Source organism: Citrus clementina, unplaced genomic scaffold (genome assembly GCF_000493195.1).
Source record: "Citrus clementina cultivar Clemenules unplaced genomic scaffold, Citrus_clementina_v1.0 scaffold_4, whole genome shotgun sequence".
Lineage (NCBI taxonomy): Eukaryota > Viridiplantae > Streptophyta > Magnoliopsida > Sapindales > Rutaceae > Citrus > Citrus x clementina.
The window spans coordinates 21,703,077-21,719,254 of record NW_006262274.1 but is presented as its reverse complement, the minus strand read 5'-3'; the positions used below and the strand labels follow the sequence as shown (position 1 = coordinate 21,719,254).

Below are 16,178 nucleotides of genomic sequence, written 5' to 3'. Positions count from 1 at the left end.
TTATAATGTTATAAACTATTTGACAACATTGTGAGTGTCTACCACATTACTGTGAATTCATCTTAAATTTTATTAAATCTAGAATTTGTAGACCTGCGAACGACTCTATAAAGTTAATAAACGAAATAGGGCCCATATGGTAATTAGGGAGATAGTATACAATCAAACAAAGAAGATAATGCAATCGTCCTCGTCCTGTTGCCCGCAAAAAGATTAATTAAAGCCATTATGCTTTAATTAATATGTGGGGTGGAATATGTTTTCCATTGGTAATGGGCTTGTATTCCATTAACCACTCGCGCACCTAATAATTTTAGGTGCACGAGATGAGTTCCGGTCCTAGTAATAATTGAGACTCGACTCTTTTTTTTATAGAATTTTATTTAATTCTTTATTTTAAAAGTAGAATAAATTTTTCTTTAGTATTAAGCGAGGATCGTTGTTCGGACTGTACTTTATTATAATTATATAAGAGAGTCTTAATTACTATAAGGTCGTACTATAATCATAAAGAAAAATCTTGACTATTATCTGATTATAAATATAAGTAAGGTTTTTATGTAATCTATCAATATTTAAAAAAAAAAGGTCATAATGCTTTAGTTACAAATACACTTTTAGCTAATTTTTTTTTTGTCTGAACCACGAGGTGGTCCTGAGTGGGCCCCAACTGTAGGAGACACCTTTAAACCCGTACCATAACCCAGACTAATTCTCGCTCGCACCGAGTCGGCCCGTAAGGAATAAAGTGCTGGCCAAAGTGGTGACTCCATACGAGAACGGGGCTTGAACCCCTGACCTCTTTTAAAGAGTGAGAGTACCGAATCACTCACACTTTTAGCTAATTAAGGTCAACCTTTTGAAACCACCAATGGACATTCGGCAGATAAATAGGCAATAATGATGATTTTGCATTAATTAAACGTGGAGTCGTGGATGGAACCTTTTTCTCTTTTTTTTGGTCGTTTTTTTGTACATGTGTGAGCATTAGTTAACTTGAAAAAGGGTGAAGAAAAAGAAAAAAATTAAAAAAAAACAATTGGTAATTAACTAATTAATAAGGTAAATGCTATGTTACAATTAATGTAACATACACACTCAACAACAACCACACAAATTATGTGGGTCTATTATTTGTGTGATTGTTGTTGAGTGTGTATGTTACATTAATTGTAACACAGGGACTCCCAATTAATAATCTACCCACAACACAAGCAAATTTTGATAAATTTACCCAACCAGGCCACACAAACAACTTACTATTATTTATTAACTCGTATGCACAGTAAGTATCAAATACATTTTCTGAAAACAAAAAAAAGAAAAGAAAAAGATTAAAGATAAGACTTTAAGACACTCGGATAATCAAAGGTTGCAGCATAACAAAGCAGATCAGGATCGCGTTCAAACAAGGCCATGTCTGCTTCACTGAGAGTCACCCAAGCCTCAATTGAACCATCTCCCGTGCTCGAATCAATCAAACCCACAAGATTTTTGTGATTTGCGGCATTAGAAGAAATATTAGTGACCCACGTCGGGTTTCCCCACCCAAAATCAATATCATACAACGAAACGTCACACAAACTGTTGCATACGTATAAGTCAACGTCATTGCTGATGAGTATGGCAATGGCATCTTTGCAAGACTCGGTGATGGCTTCAAGTGCATCCTCTCTTTGAAGCTTCTGCAGGTAGCTTTTGCTGAAATCTTGAATCCCTTTTCTTAGCTCACGAACCAAGCCTTGTAATTGTATATCGCTCTCGTCCTTTTGGGAAGCATAGTACCCGACAAGGTTCCCGACGGAGTTGTCGGGCAAAGGGGGAACGGTTATTTTGCGTATGTCAACAGATCGGGAGAGTATAGATAGCTTTGAAACCCCTGAGTTTGATCTTGATGCGTTCACAGCGCATTTCCAAATGAGCGCTGTCACAGCTTCCCCTCTTGTGCTAGGGGCCGATAAAGCAGCTTCAAGAGCAGCAATCTTGGGGCCATAAAACACGAACCTCTTTGTAAAGCACTTCTCTTTCATCGCCATGTTAAAAGGTGGATTTAAAAATAACATGGCTGTGGCTGTGACATCCCTTGGTGGGAATAGAGATGATGCATTGTATGATGGATAGTACACTCGACGATGATCGCCCGCAGCTGCCCCTGCCCAGCTTCTGATGAATGTGACCACCGTTGCTGCGTCTGCTATCTTGTGTGAAATGCACACACCAATTGCAACACCCCCGCAGGTAAAGAAGCTAGATTGAACGAATAGCAATAAACCAGGTTTCGATTCTTCGGCTAATTGAATGGGGACGAGTTGTATGACTGAGTCTCCGTTTGGTTGTTTGAGCAAGTCTTGGAGCAAGCAGTTGACTTGTGCTTCCACATAAACTGCTCCATGGTCGCTGCAATCGATTGTGATGTTATCTTTAACTCTTCCGGCAAGTGGGTAAAAGCGAGTTAATGTTTCTGAAAGTGATTGCTTTAGCTGTAGGGATAGCTTATTAGCCTTATAAACTGAAATATGGTGGTCATGTTGTCGGTCATCATCACCATTGAAGGAGTAAAAGAGAAGCAGAGTTTCATAAGATGGAGGAGCAATCTGATCCAAAAGGGATAACTTGTAATCTTTTAAGTGATTTGGTGTTGGAGAGGAGGGCTTGATGGTTTCTTTTGATATAATCTCAACCTTCATCTCTTTCTCTTTTGCCTTAGTCATTTTCAATTATCTAATGCACTTGAATCCCTTTTATATATACAGAGGCTTTTTTCACAAACAAAAATGATTACACAATTACTGGTCAAATAAGTTAACATTTTTAATTATTGTTGTTTATAATAACAAGTTAGAATTTTTTTTTAGTGAGGAATAATTGTTAATATTTTTTTATTCCCTTACAAATTAAATATTAAAACAATAATCTGTAATTTACCATGATCTTTGTTTAAAATTAAATTAAATTTATTTGAATTAAACAAATTTACTAAGGTATAATTATCAAATTATATATTAAAATTTGATAGTCAGGGATGTATTCAGGCATTTTGCAAACTATAACAGTTTAATGAGAGATTAAATCAAACCACAGGGATAGTATAAAATATATATATTTTATTATTATCATTATTATTTTTTCTTTTTCGATTTTACAAGGTGTTTATACCCAAACGGGAAAATGTGGGGTCAGGTTTGTTGCTTCTTGAGTTGTGGCCACCAATCAAGGAAAACTATGAAGTGACTTCTGTTTCTTTGTAGAATGGTAAAAGACAAAATATGATTAATGAATCAGCCATCGATCATGAATGAATGATGGCAATAAAAGTAAAACGTGAAGCACGCCTTTTTGGACTAAACAAACACTCATTTATATTATATTATCATCTTGGAAAATGATTTTCTTCCCACGTTTATCTCGACCAACCAAACCCCAAACCCAATTTCCATTCTTGGATAAGCACAAAACAATTGTGTTTAGTGCTTGAAATTGGATAAAATTAAATGAAACAATCAATAATGAGGGAGTATTATTGCTTTTTTTGTTGTTGTCGTCGTTGACGTCGAAATCTAGTCAAGCCAGTTAGATGTTGAAGGAGGTGGTGGATTTCCAACAAATTCTAAAATAGAAGAACAGTTGAATATTTTGTAAATAAGTAAACTTACCCTATAACCCGACCTTTTAAGGTAAAGTGTCCCTTAGGGCATTTTTGTGTCCTTTTGGACACATGGCGAGGAGTTGTTAGTTATTTCCCTCATCATGTAAGGTTTTAAGGATAATTTAGCCCCTCTTCTAAGGGCTCTTAAGCTTGCTTGGGTTGGGTAATTGTCCATTAGGGGACAATCTATACTGGCAGCGTGTCCACAACCCTAATTAGCCTATTTTGAATGAGCTAATTGGGCTGAGGAACACCCGACTTTAATAGAGATAGTGGAAGTGGCTTTGTTTATGGTCTTATTTCCTCAATTTTAATTTTAGCAGCTTACAAGGAGATATTTTGAAGACAGTCCAGGTGAGGACCGTATTATAATGGCATGGCCTGGTGGATTGGCGTAGTTGTCATTATCACATGGTCCTGTATAGACACGTGACAACTTAGATATTTTGTAGGAGGTATTTTTTTGTTACTCTCAAATAATTTGACTAATTAAGACTGGTTCTTCAAGATCTTCCCATTTTATCCTACCTCTTCATCTTCCCGTTAATTCTTTATCACAATCTTGAGTCATATTTCCCATGTGTCATGTCCTCAATACCTTTGGTCTATATTTTATATCAACAAAATTCCCCTACTATTCTTTAGCGAAGAATGAGGTGAAAGATACTAAATTTCTACTTGAGGGATAATGACGCATGGGGAGATATTCTCATTAAAAACAATCTTTATGAAGATTGTCCCCTGATCCCTTAGAAAAATCCCCATATTCATTTTTTTTAGTTGTTGTCTTATGAAACCTTCTGGCCAAAGATGGAGCTCTATAGATGATAAAGATATAGAAAGATCCTCAAGTAGAAGGCATTGGGACATTCTCCTTCCACTTTATTTGTATATTTTGTTCAGAAGACTATCTCCAATCCCTAGGGACTATCTTTCATAGCCATAGGGGTTGTCCTTCATTTTTAGGGATTGTGCCCAACTAGTTCGGGGTTTGTCTCTAATGATTTAAGGAATGTCCCTGGCTATTTGGAGGCTGTCCATTTTGTTTAATTTGGAGAATTTCTTTTGTATTGAGTTATTGTCTCTTTCACGTCACTTTCAGTAACATTATGATTCCTTTAATCTTTGGTAAACCCTATCTTACATGCATGTAAGATACATTCTCCTCACATGAATAGTGCATGTGTGGGACCCACATACCATTCATGTGAGAGAAATATATCTTACATGCATGTAAGATAGAAGGACCATATCTTTATGTTTCATGCTAGGTAGCTCATGTGAGAGAAAATGTTTAAAATAAAAAAAATTCTCTTAAAACTAACCAGAATGAACCATTAAGCCCCACTAGGGACCCATAAAATACGTGCAAAAGATTACGCTCAGGCTCTTTACGGAGCGAGCTTTTCCTGAAAGGCCTCTTTATTAACTCATGAGAGTATCTCGTGGGATATTCCCTTATACTATGAGACTAGATCTGCAGTTGACAAGGGGAAGAGGCTAGTTGCAAAAGATTTATTGATCCAAATGACGATAAGGTTCTTCTCAATCTTTTACAGGTTGCGTAGAAAACCCTCAAGCCTGAGTGGCTTATGCTTTACCAAGAAAGTCCTGCAAGACCGACTGCTTGGGGAAACGATGAAGGGTTCTCTCCAATTGGTTGTCAGTTGGTCCTGGCTATATTTCTCATGCTTATAGTAATGTTTTTGGCACGCCATTATCTCTATCCCATAGATTGTTATTCCTAATGACCAGGTCGCGAACGAAATCCTAAAATGAAATTCTCAATTGTCGTTGGAAGTAAGGAAGTTTCACAAGGAGGTAGTAGATATTAGACAAAGATACTGCGAGGGGAGGGACTCTTTTAATAATCAAAAGAATTTTAATTTGCGATGGAACAAAAAAGGCTAAAGAGAAGGTCGAAGAAGAAACGTTTGATTTGAAATAGCAGGCTTAGTGTTCGGTGTTGAACTGTTTTTATGCCATCGACAATCCCAAAAATGATTGTAGAGAAATATCATTTGTTTTTATCTTATGCTCAAGTGACGGGAACACTTTGTGATCGAAAGAGAATCCCTGAATTATCCACGTGGAAAGAGGGAATCTTTCTTAAATTCACCAGAAGATATTCACGGAGGAGCTAACCCTTCTCGTGATCCAAGTTTGACTTTTGCTGACTAGTCTGCTATAGGAGATACAGACGCAGTGAACTTTACTGCAGGCAAAGATGCTGGTGACAAAGGGCGTGAGATAGGGTCACGATAAATAGCTCTCAAGTGGTGCCTTTGGAGTTTATGGGTTGAGTCTGTATTTTATTGTTACACTAAAAGGCATTTGTTTTATTTACTATACTCGGGGCCTTTCATTGTGCTTAGGGAGTTTGTGTTATCTGCCGTGCTTGGGGCTCTTCGCCGTGCTTAAGGCTTTTGTATTACATGCTATGCTCAGGGCTTTTCGCTGCACTTGGGGAATTGGCATTATGTGCCGCACTCGAGGCTCTTTGCTGCACTTGGAGAATTTGTATTATGTATCATGCTTGAGGCTTTTTACCACATTTGGAGAGTTTATATTATATTATATGCCACGTGCGGGGGCTCTTAACTGCGCTTATGGCTTTTATTTTGCACCCACAGGATCTTCACCACGCTTGGAGCATTTATTTCACGTATAACACTCGGGGCCTCTTTACTACACTCAAGGCATTTATTTAATGTGTTGCGCCCGTTCTTTATTGCGTTTGTGGCATTTATGTGCCGCGCCTAGGGCCTCTTCACCCACTTGAGGCATTTATTTTGTTTACCGCACCTAGGATCTCTTCACTAAGCTTACGACATTTATTTTATTTGTCGTGGCCGAGACTTTTTACCAAGCTCTAAGCATTTATGTGTCGCGTCTGAAGGCTCTTCACCGCACTCGTGTTGCTTATTTCATGTGTCACACTTGAAGGATCTTCGCCACGTTTGAAGCATTTATTTCATGTGTTGCGCCTGAGGCTCTTCACTGCACTCAAGGTGTGTATTTTACGTGCTGGGCTCGGAAGCTCTTCACTGAGCTCAGGGCATTTATGTACCACGCTTAGGGACTCTTTTCCTCACTCAAGGCATTTATTTTGTTTGTCGTGCCTGAGGGCTCGTCACTGAGCTCCAGCCATTTATATGCTGCGCCCAGGGGCTCTTTACTATGCTCGGGGTATTTTATATGTTGCATCAGGAGCTCTTCACCATGTTAGGGCATTTGTGTGTTGTGGTTGGGGACTTTCACCATGCTCAAGGGATTTACTTTGTTTGCTACGCCCGAAGGCTCTTCACTGAGCTCGAGGCATATATGTGTTGTGTCTGAGGGCTCTTTACCATGCTCGAGACATTTATATTATGTGTTGTGCTTGAGGCTCTTCACCACGCTTGGGTATTCTTTTTATCATCATAGGGGTTGGTCCCAAGCATGCATGATTTCTAAAGATCATACGGGATCAAATCATAGTCACGGGGGCGTCACCCCATGCGTGGGATGTATTACTTTAATGGAGAGTATGGAGGTTCTTTAAACGTCATATGGGGTGTTCTCATCAACATAAGCCCTTTGTATGGTGGAGACATTAGAGATTTATGGTCCATAAATGCTATATAGGGTTGAACCCATGATGTTTAGGTCCTTATACTAGAAATCAATGGGTCCCTTCATTGCCATGTGGGGTTATCCGCATCATGCGTGGGCTCTTATAATGAAGATTATTGAGTTCTTTCATCGTCATAGATGGTTGATCCCATAATGAGTGTGCCTTTATAATGGAGACAACGAAGATTAGGGAATATGCCTATGTGATGTGGGGAATTTTGCTTCTAGTGTTATAGGTGGGTTTAGTAAGCCCACTTTCTTTTTATTTTATCCTTTTATTTTAATAATAATAAAATAAAAAAAGAAAGGGGCAAAGGAAGTGGAAGGGCAGCCTAGGCTGATTCCTTCATAAAAAAGTAAAAATGACTTGCGCTTATGGTGGGGCGATGAACCAACCTTTCTTTCTATCTCTTTGGGTGACGAAAAAAAGGGAATCACTCCTCCAAGAGGAACATCAGTCTTTATGGGCATGAAGGAAGGGGGAATAGCAAAAAAAAAAAAAAAAGCATTTCTTTATTTCCATCATCCAGTCACAAATACATTGAGGGTAAAACTTCATTATCCATAAAAATCTCTAAGATAATTAATAAAGAGGAAGGTTCAACTCTCCTTCTCAATTTTAGTTTTCTATTACATTTTCCTAAAATTATTCTTTATCAGAAACTAGAGGTTAATTATTTTATTTTTTATGTAAATCTATAAATTGACTTGAGCATTAGAAGGTTAACGCTGAAAATCAATGCCTCTTACCGTCCTTTGTGATTTCAGGTATTTATGGATTATCTATTGATGGTTGTAGGGTATACTTGATAATTGACAAGTTGTTTTCTTACGAAATAAATTTAATGCTCACACAGGGGTTTGGCATCAAGCTGCTAACCAACTTAACCGGATTTCAGCGTTAACATTATTAGTTTATTACAAAGTGAAGACGCATGAAGAAAAACGAAAAAAAAAAAGGTACAAAGAAAAAGAAATTATTGAAGGACACATTAATAATAAGATGCTTCTACTAATTATTAGAAAGTGACTGTTATGCATGCATATCATCAATCAATTTGATTGTGAATGAGGTAGGACACTGGGATTCAACAGAGCAAATGCAAGCAACTCTTCATTCTGTTCGAACAAGAACATCGCATCTTCATCTAAATCCACCCAAGCTTCAACTCCATCACCATGCTTTGCATCCATTATCAAAACAATATTATTGAATGCCCAACTGGTTGCTGTCATCCATGTTGGCTTCCCCCACCCAAAATCCGCGTCATAAAATGGGAACGCACACCAACTGCTGTAGCTATAGCTTTCTGTGTCGTCTCTTGCGGCCAGGCTTCCTACATAGACAATCTTTTTGTAGGTCTCTTCTCCTAGTGCTAGGTCAGCCTTTTTTGAACTCATTTCAACAAGTTCATGTTTTCCCTTCCTCAGCTTACAAACCAATTCTTGCAGCTCTATCTCACCCTCGGCTGATGACTCTGCTGAGAGAATCCCCACTACGTACATTTCCCACACAATTGGCGGGCATTGGTCTCCGAGTCCATTTACGCAAGTTCACTGCATGCGTTGCCTGAGATAGCCGTGGACATCCCCGGACCGTTGTGCTTGATATTGCAATCATTGAGCATTTCCAAATGAGTACGGTAACAGCTTCTACTCGCGATGGCTGCTGCACGCATGCACCGGCTGCTTTAGCTTTAAGTGCGGCAATTTTTGAAGCTGTGAACACAAACCTCCTAGTCCTTGTTTTGCAGTTGCCTGGAGGGAATGGCAAGGGCAGCATTGGAGGATCTTTTGGTGGGAAAACTGATGCTGTGAGGAATTCAGGATGCGGTATAATTTGGCTAGCTAGCCCCAAAAGCGGTGGCAGCCCAGCTTTTGATGAATGTGCATAGTGTGTCTGCATCTGTAAGCTTGTGTGTAAGGCACACTTCAATTGGCATTCCACCACATTCAAAGAAGCTAGCTTGAACGCAAAGCAAAATGTTTGTTACTGCTTCCATGGATTCAATCTCAATAGGTAGGAACGTCCGTAGATTATTAGCATTAGGTTGTCGAGGACTGTCTGATAGACGGCAAATGACTTGAGCTTCAAGAAAATCAGCCCCATCATCATTGCATTCAATCGAAGCATGATCTTTGAATCTCCCGGCAAATGGGTAGAGCAAAGTTAAGATTTTTGATAAGGATGTCTTCAGACACTGGCACATTTTTGCAGCCTCACCAGGGTGATCAGAATCACCGTTTTGTGAATAGAACAACACTATTGGTGTGTACATTACTGGAGCTATTTGTTCTAAAAATGAAAGCTTAAAATTTCTAAGGTGATTGGGAGTTGGAGAAGATAGTTTGATGGTTTCTCTGCTAATATTTTCAATTTCTAATTCACCAGCCATCTTGCTCTTGCTGGTTGAATGATTCTTGCCTGGTCTTATATAATAAATAGCTTGTCATAGGGGTCTGCATTATTTCCGCTAATCATGATTCACGTTCTCATAATCTTTTAATAGGAGATGGTGATGCAGAAAGAGCAGCAGATGGGTAGTTCCAAATAATTGAATTATCAAAACATCACCCAGATGTTTTACATGAACAAAAGTTTCCATCAGAAAACGACTGCTCACCTGATATTAACTATTGGAAGATAATATAGATTAGGAAGATTCAAATGGCCATTGGGGTTTCTTTTTAAAGACAACAGAAATAGTTTGATTGAAGATGCAAATAAAACAAATTTGCATAATTATTGAATTCTTACCAGATTAACTGAAGTGGAGTCTAAAATTGAGAACTATACATTAGGAAATAATAATAAAGAAAAATCTAAAGCCACGTCCCGAAAGACATCTGTAATGCCTTGCAATGGACTCGTCTCCTCTCCTGTTCAGTGTTCACAAATGTAAAAAGACAAAATTTCTACACTCGGTAAACTTCATCTACTTCCCAAGCTGGCTAAGCAATACTAGTTCCAAATTACCAGGACATTTAGAACAAGACCTGAATGCCAGTATAAGATGGTACACGAGAAATACGGTTTAGCTGTGGAACACACATGCCAGAAGGGGAGAGTACAACGCCAAAAAAGAAATAATAATAATAATAAATAAATAAAAAATCACAATATCCCAATTAAACCCATTCACACGTCTATCAATGTTTATACATACAAGACCGCACACAAACTAAAGGTTTCATTTGCAAGAACAATGGATATATATATACACACACACACACACACAACATAAGACATTATATCGAGCAGTTCAGCAAGCAAAATCACCAGTACTGTAGCTAGCTCCTTCATAGAGCTTCTCACGATATCAACCATCGGAACACAAAAATTACTCTCCACATCCCTGAAACTGGGAAAGTGGAGCTCAGCAATAGCACCTGTTCATCAAGTAAGCAGAAGATGATATCTTTGCGAACACCATAGTCTTGCTGCATTAAGAGCTTACAACCATCGGGGTGCTAACAATCCAAAATTAGGAGTATAAGCAGTATGGACATCAATCTACAAGCATTAAATCACCTAACGAACGTTATCCTTGAGGGCTACCACACTTGTCTGTAAAATTGCAACCCTTAACTGCACAAAAAATGTCTTCATATCACTTGCTTGAAGATGTTTGCTTAGGTATCATGGTGCGTACAATAACTGCTTCACTACTTGGTAGAATTTGCAGCAGCAATCTCTTCCAAGCGCTTCCATGAGGCATCACATTGGGTTCTGATCTCCTCCACTTTTGCTTCACTCTCTTTGAATTTTTGCAAACACTCATCAAATAGCTCAGGATCAATTTCAGAGAATATCTTGCGGACGTTAACTGTCAAGTTCTGGACCACCTGATTCCAGTGGTTACAACCATTTTTTTCCAAGGCAGGAAAGATAATGGGCAGAATAACTTTCCTGTTTTGTCTGATTAAATTCTCAATGTGATCATTGTTCCACAGATACAAAGCCCTCTCGGCCACCTGTAAAAGCAATCATAAAGTGGCCAAAATTTAATTTATAAACAGACAAGGATTTTTATACCAGCAAACAGAAAGAGAATATTCCGCATAGACTCTAAAATGGGAAACTCATTCAGGGAACTTGAATTAAATAAAAATACATCTGCCCATATGGGAAACAGCATTGGAGACTTTTTGACAGTTGACTGACTCAAACTTGAAATGACTGGAACAGATTTTGCCAGTTATTAAGTACTAACCAAGAACTTACCATGGGGAAGCCCATATCTTTTATCTAACCTAAGAACTAGCCAAGCTCTAATTAACCCGGTTAACTTCTGTCATCTCACCACCAGTAAAAACGAAAAATTACTGTGAGACTTGAGCACACTACTTTTGAAAGAAAGAATAATTCAAACCATTACTGCATTAAAAGGAACCTGGCATCACAAGCGCACCTCCTCCTAAAATGGTGGAATTCCAATCCATTAACTTAAAAACCCAGTAGCAACAAAATATATAATCTACCAGGATAACTTTCTGAAGAAATTTGTTGAAATATTGGCCTCCACATGCTTTTTCCTTAACCAATTTCGCTTTTCACCCCCGTTCTCATCTTACTGAATTTGTCACCACACACAGACTAAAATTGGTGAAGAATAGTCACCACCAGCAAAAATGCAATTTCTTACATTTAAATTTGACAACTATGACAAAAATGAGCACAAATCACATAAGCCAAGAGTGCCATTGATGGTAACATAATTCCAGTGGTCAACTATCTAGAAAATAACTAAATATAACAAATCTGTTTCGGGATTTGTGGATGACAAGTTTTTAATAATATTAAAAAACAGCAGATGAAATTCCAGATCTCAACGAGGATGCAGAATCACAAAGACCCTCCAATATCCAGTAGCAAACCAATTCCTGGAATATTACCTACCTATTTTCAATGCTGAGCCAGATTAAGCTGGATAATTAGATTGTTTATCCACATCGAACTAGTCCTATTTCACTCATCAATGAGCTCAAACTATATTCTCTTAACTATTTCACATTGCCGACTACCACAACCAGCTAATCATTAGCATTAAAGTACATGATATCCATTCATCCATCCTGGCCAGTAGCCATCAGAAACATTCAACTTCAACAAAAATATGATACAGTAAACTTGTGTATTATGCTACACTAACATATTTGATTTTTCATTTTGACCAAAATAAAAGTTTTCCTGCTTACTAATTAATATGCAAGCGCTCTAGAGTGAATAGGTTCCAAAAGATCGGGAAGTAAGTACAACAAAGCTTAATACATCAATCACAGCATCCAAAGCAGAGCAGATAAGCCAAAGTCAAATCCAAAGGATGATTTTGACATAATCACATAATTACATGTGGTTGCGAGCTCACAACAGTGGCAAGTGACAGACATCGACAACAATTACATTCAGCAAAGTTGACAAAAGGAAAAATCTAAAAACAAAATAATAATAACAATAATAATAATAATTTTTTTTAAAAAAAGGAATTTTCAAGTTTGCTCAGAAAGCTTACATTGTAAGCACTTCTTCCTACGTCTGAATGCCAATTACTACTCAAATGTTTGAATAGTAAAAAGTGAAAATACCACGGAAAAGAGCCACGAACAAGCAAGCGGAAGAAAACAAAACATTTAATAGCATGGTTCAAGATAGGAAGTGAAATTCTTTCAGAACATAAAAACCTTGAGCTGCATGAAGATCAAAGTTTGAAGTCTTATTACCTGAAAGTGTGAACTGCTCAAACAACTAGCAATTTGACGGAACAGGGGTACCATGCATTTTTGAAATTCTGGTGGTTGAGTTGCTTCTAAAACTTCCTCTAGTTCGCTTAGGAACATAACCTCTTTTGAACTATTAGTTATTGGCCAATACTTCAACAAACCCTTTATAACAGTGTCTGCAAGTTTGCAGTCTTTCTCGACAAACTGTGTAATACAGTATGACAATGGTTGATGGTACATTGCAAGGCACTTTGGTTTGTGTAGTGGAATTAGAGCCCTTATAAGGAACAATTTGTGTTCTTCTTTAAGTGGCAAAGCAAAACCATTGATTATACTGCCCAAAACCTCTAAAAGCTCGGCAATCCCATTATGCTTCTCTGTTTCAAATATAAAACGGAAGAAGATATTGTTGATAGCTTTCCTAATAAATGGGCGGTGCACCATAAACTTCCCATATATACGATGTAGAATTGTTTTGAGATACTCCCTTTCCCTGGGATCCTCAGAATCAAAGAGATCCAACAACTTGAGAACAAACGAGTGATCAATGTACCGCTTAGCCAACTTTGCATCTGTCTCAGGGGATGCAACAAATCTCAGAAAGAATTCATACACAATTTGCAAATGAGGCCATGCAGGGTCCATCAAAGGCTCTTCTTCTTCCAGATCAAACGCTTCTAAAGTCTTGTTTTCACGGGGTTGTGGTGAAAGTGACCTAAATAAATTCACAGATACCATCTTTATAACTTCTTGCATGACTGTCTCTGTGAATTTCCCATTTGCAGAAGTAATAAAATCCACAAGCTCAAGCAATGTCTGCCGCTTGACGTCCTTCTCTTTCAAGTTCTTAGTAGGATCTGTGAAGTCAAACAAAACACAGCATAGATTCAGCTTTCTAATAAGCAAGTTTTGCTTTTCAAAGCTTGCAACATCCCTAAATCCAGGCAATGCTTCATAGGGAGCAACTACCGAGTTGCCATTCAGTCTTGGATTTCCAACTTGAGGAAATTTACTTCCTTGACCATCTCCTAAATTTGAAGCAGAATCGAAGCCTGGAAGAGGCATATGGTCCGTATTCATTGGCCTATTACTCACAAGATCATAGCTGCTTGAACCGCTGGTAGCATTTGAAGAAGGGGTAGATGAACCCCCAAATTCGCGATTCTCAGATGACTTGGATGGCTTCCGTGGAAGCCTGCCAAGTATCTGCTTGATCATAGCTCAATTTTTGTAGACGCTGAACAGCAGAAGTCCTTTAGTAGCCAAACCAGATGCTGATTCAAAGCAGAAGCCACCCCATCAGAAAGACAAGAACCTCCACATCACAAATTAAAGACGAAAACCCAGATGCATAAAATGCATTTCAAGGCACAGAATCAACAGACCCAACAAGATGAACCAAATTACAAGATAAAGAAACCCTCCCCCAGATGACGATTTCAGAAACCCCAGCAGGCGGTAGCATCAATGAAATCATCAGAGCAATATCTCTTACTTTGACACATCATCCTCTAATAAATCAGAAAACTTTCTTCAAGTGTACGAAATTCAAGAACAATAAATGACACCCTTCGACTTAAAATTCAAGAACCCTCGTGCAGAAATGAACAAATAACAAATTAACCATAAGCTCCTATATACACTAAATATAAACCCACCAGAAGCTCCTATTTTCAAGCCTCTTCTCATTCCATTTCCAAAGATTCCCCCTCCTGCTTTCTTCTCAATTAGCAGCTACCCGATGCTAGTATCCGGGTTCAACCAAAAACACCAAAAATAACATTACAAAAAATTCAAAAATAGAGAGCTCGAACAGTGAAAAATTTACCGAGTGATAGCACGAGGGAAAAGCAACAGAAGATGCAGTGAGAAGCAAAACTCAGATGAAATGGGAAGAGAGTAAAGTGATTGGTGGTTACTTACAGTCACAGGCACTAAAAGCTAGGAACTTGTGAAAGGCCAAGCCAAGGCTTTCGATTTTCTTTAGTTATTTCTTTTTCTTTAATGCAATCACTTTGGACGGAAAAAAGAGAGAGAGAGAAGAATAATAAACCCACCAAAGCCAAATTAAGCAGCTGCCCGTTGTATTCACTAATCACACTGTCCGTAAATGGAACATATCATCTAAGTCTAAACCTAACAAGATAACAAGAGTTGACAAAGAGAGAATCTTTGTATTTTGTAAAAACAACTGTAACTAAGAATATTATCGTCTGGGTTAAAGTTAAAAAGTAAAACAATCAACAACCTCAAACTAAACTGAGTTTAATTTAAAGAGGTAATTAGATTTTTTTAATGATTTTGTTATATGCTTGATTGCATTATCCAACAACGTCATCAGCCTTAACAACTGTACCACATTTGGGATTTGGGAAAATCAGAACGTGAACGAACAAGCACCTACCCAATAACTAAAAACAAAAAATGATGAACTCTTTGGAAATATTTTTATCATTTCTTTTTCTTTTAGTCTCACAAATCCTGTCCGTATTCTTTCTTATTTAGATTATTATTTTTCGGTACACATAACATGCATGAGATGTAGGATCATGGCAACTTACAGCATTCTGCAAATGTCGTCATCCGCATGAGAACTAGCCCTCCTCAAAATGCAACAATATCATAATAAACTCGCACCTACCTATACACTATCACTGTATCACATAACTTTGAAGTATGGTGCATCGCATCCTATGTTTCATATGGTGAATGCTTTGATACCAACTACGCGAACCCATAAATGGAAATCACCTTTGAAAACCCTTTTGCGAAAAAAAATCTGTCCATCATTTAATCCAAAACAAAAAACAAAAAATCAATCAATCCATCACCTTATATACCCATTTGAATTATTATTTTCATTGTCCTATGGGGATTATGGGATTTAAGATAGTAGAAACCGTTGGCGTAGAATTTGACCAAACTTTGAAATTATAGCAAGTGTGATATATTACGCAAGTGCTTTAGATTGAGGGGAAAAAATGGCGAATTTAGATGATGGTATAATTACATTTCAAAACCAAAGGTTAAGGTAAGGTCCCATATAGTTTTGAACCATTTTTCATAGTAATTGCATGCCCCAAAATATAACTAACTGCAGTTGTGACCACGCAATGGCAACGACCCTTGCAAAAAGGGTATAGAGTTGATAACTTTTCTTTTCCATCCAAAGTCTTCTTTTTTTCTTTTTAATAAT

At 37.8% G+C, this 16,178-nt stretch overlaps 4 protein-coding genes across 5 annotated transcripts; all 4 read right to left on the bottom strand.

The window, feature by feature from the left end:
- Positions 1-1,191: 1,191 nt before the first annotated feature.
- Positions 1,192-2,735, bottom strand: LOC18043319 (BAHD acyltransferase At5g47980). Its single transcript, XM_006438072.2, has one exon. The coding sequence runs from the start codon at positions 2,709-2,711 to the stop codon at positions 1,335-1,337; it is 1,377 nt and encodes a 458-aa protein (XP_006438135.1). The 5' UTR covers positions 2,712-2,735; the 3' UTR covers positions 1,192-1,334.
- Positions 2,736-8,314: 5,579 nt separating this feature from the next.
- Positions 8,315-8,767, bottom strand: LOC18043318 (BAHD acyltransferase BIA1). The gene has a single exon (XM_006438071.1). It carries the CDS (start codon positions 8,765-8,767, stop codon positions 8,315-8,317), a length of 453 nt encoding a protein of 150 aa, XP_006438134.1.
- Positions 8,768-9,105: 338 nt separating this feature from the next.
- Positions 9,106-9,657, bottom strand: LOC18043317 (salutaridinol 7-O-acetyltransferase). Its single transcript, XM_006438070.1, has one exon. The coding sequence runs from the start codon at positions 9,655-9,657 to the stop codon at positions 9,106-9,108; it is 552 nt and encodes a 183-aa protein (XP_006438133.1).
- Positions 9,658-10,365: 708 nt separating this feature from the next.
- LOC18043316 (serine/threonine protein phosphatase 2A 57 kDa regulatory subunit B' theta isoform) lies at positions 10,366-15,100 on the bottom strand. Of its 2 annotated transcripts, none has more exons than XM_024185862.1 (3): positions 14,641-15,100; positions 12,983-14,256; positions 10,366-11,236 (listed from the first exon to the last, which is right to left on the bottom strand). In XM_024185862.1, exons 2-3 carry the CDS (start codon positions 14,198-14,200, stop codon positions 10,928-10,930), a joined length of 1,527 nt encoding a protein of 508 aa, XP_024041630.1. In that variant the 5' UTR covers positions 14,201-14,256; positions 14,641-15,100; the 3' UTR covers positions 10,366-10,927. The 2 variants fall into 2 exon arrangements, with proteins under 2 accessions (XP_024041630.1, XP_006438131.1); XM_006438068.2 differs by having other exon boundaries at positions 12,983-14,726; positions 14,906-15,100.
- Between the last annotated feature and the right edge of the window lie 1,078 nt (positions 15,101-16,178).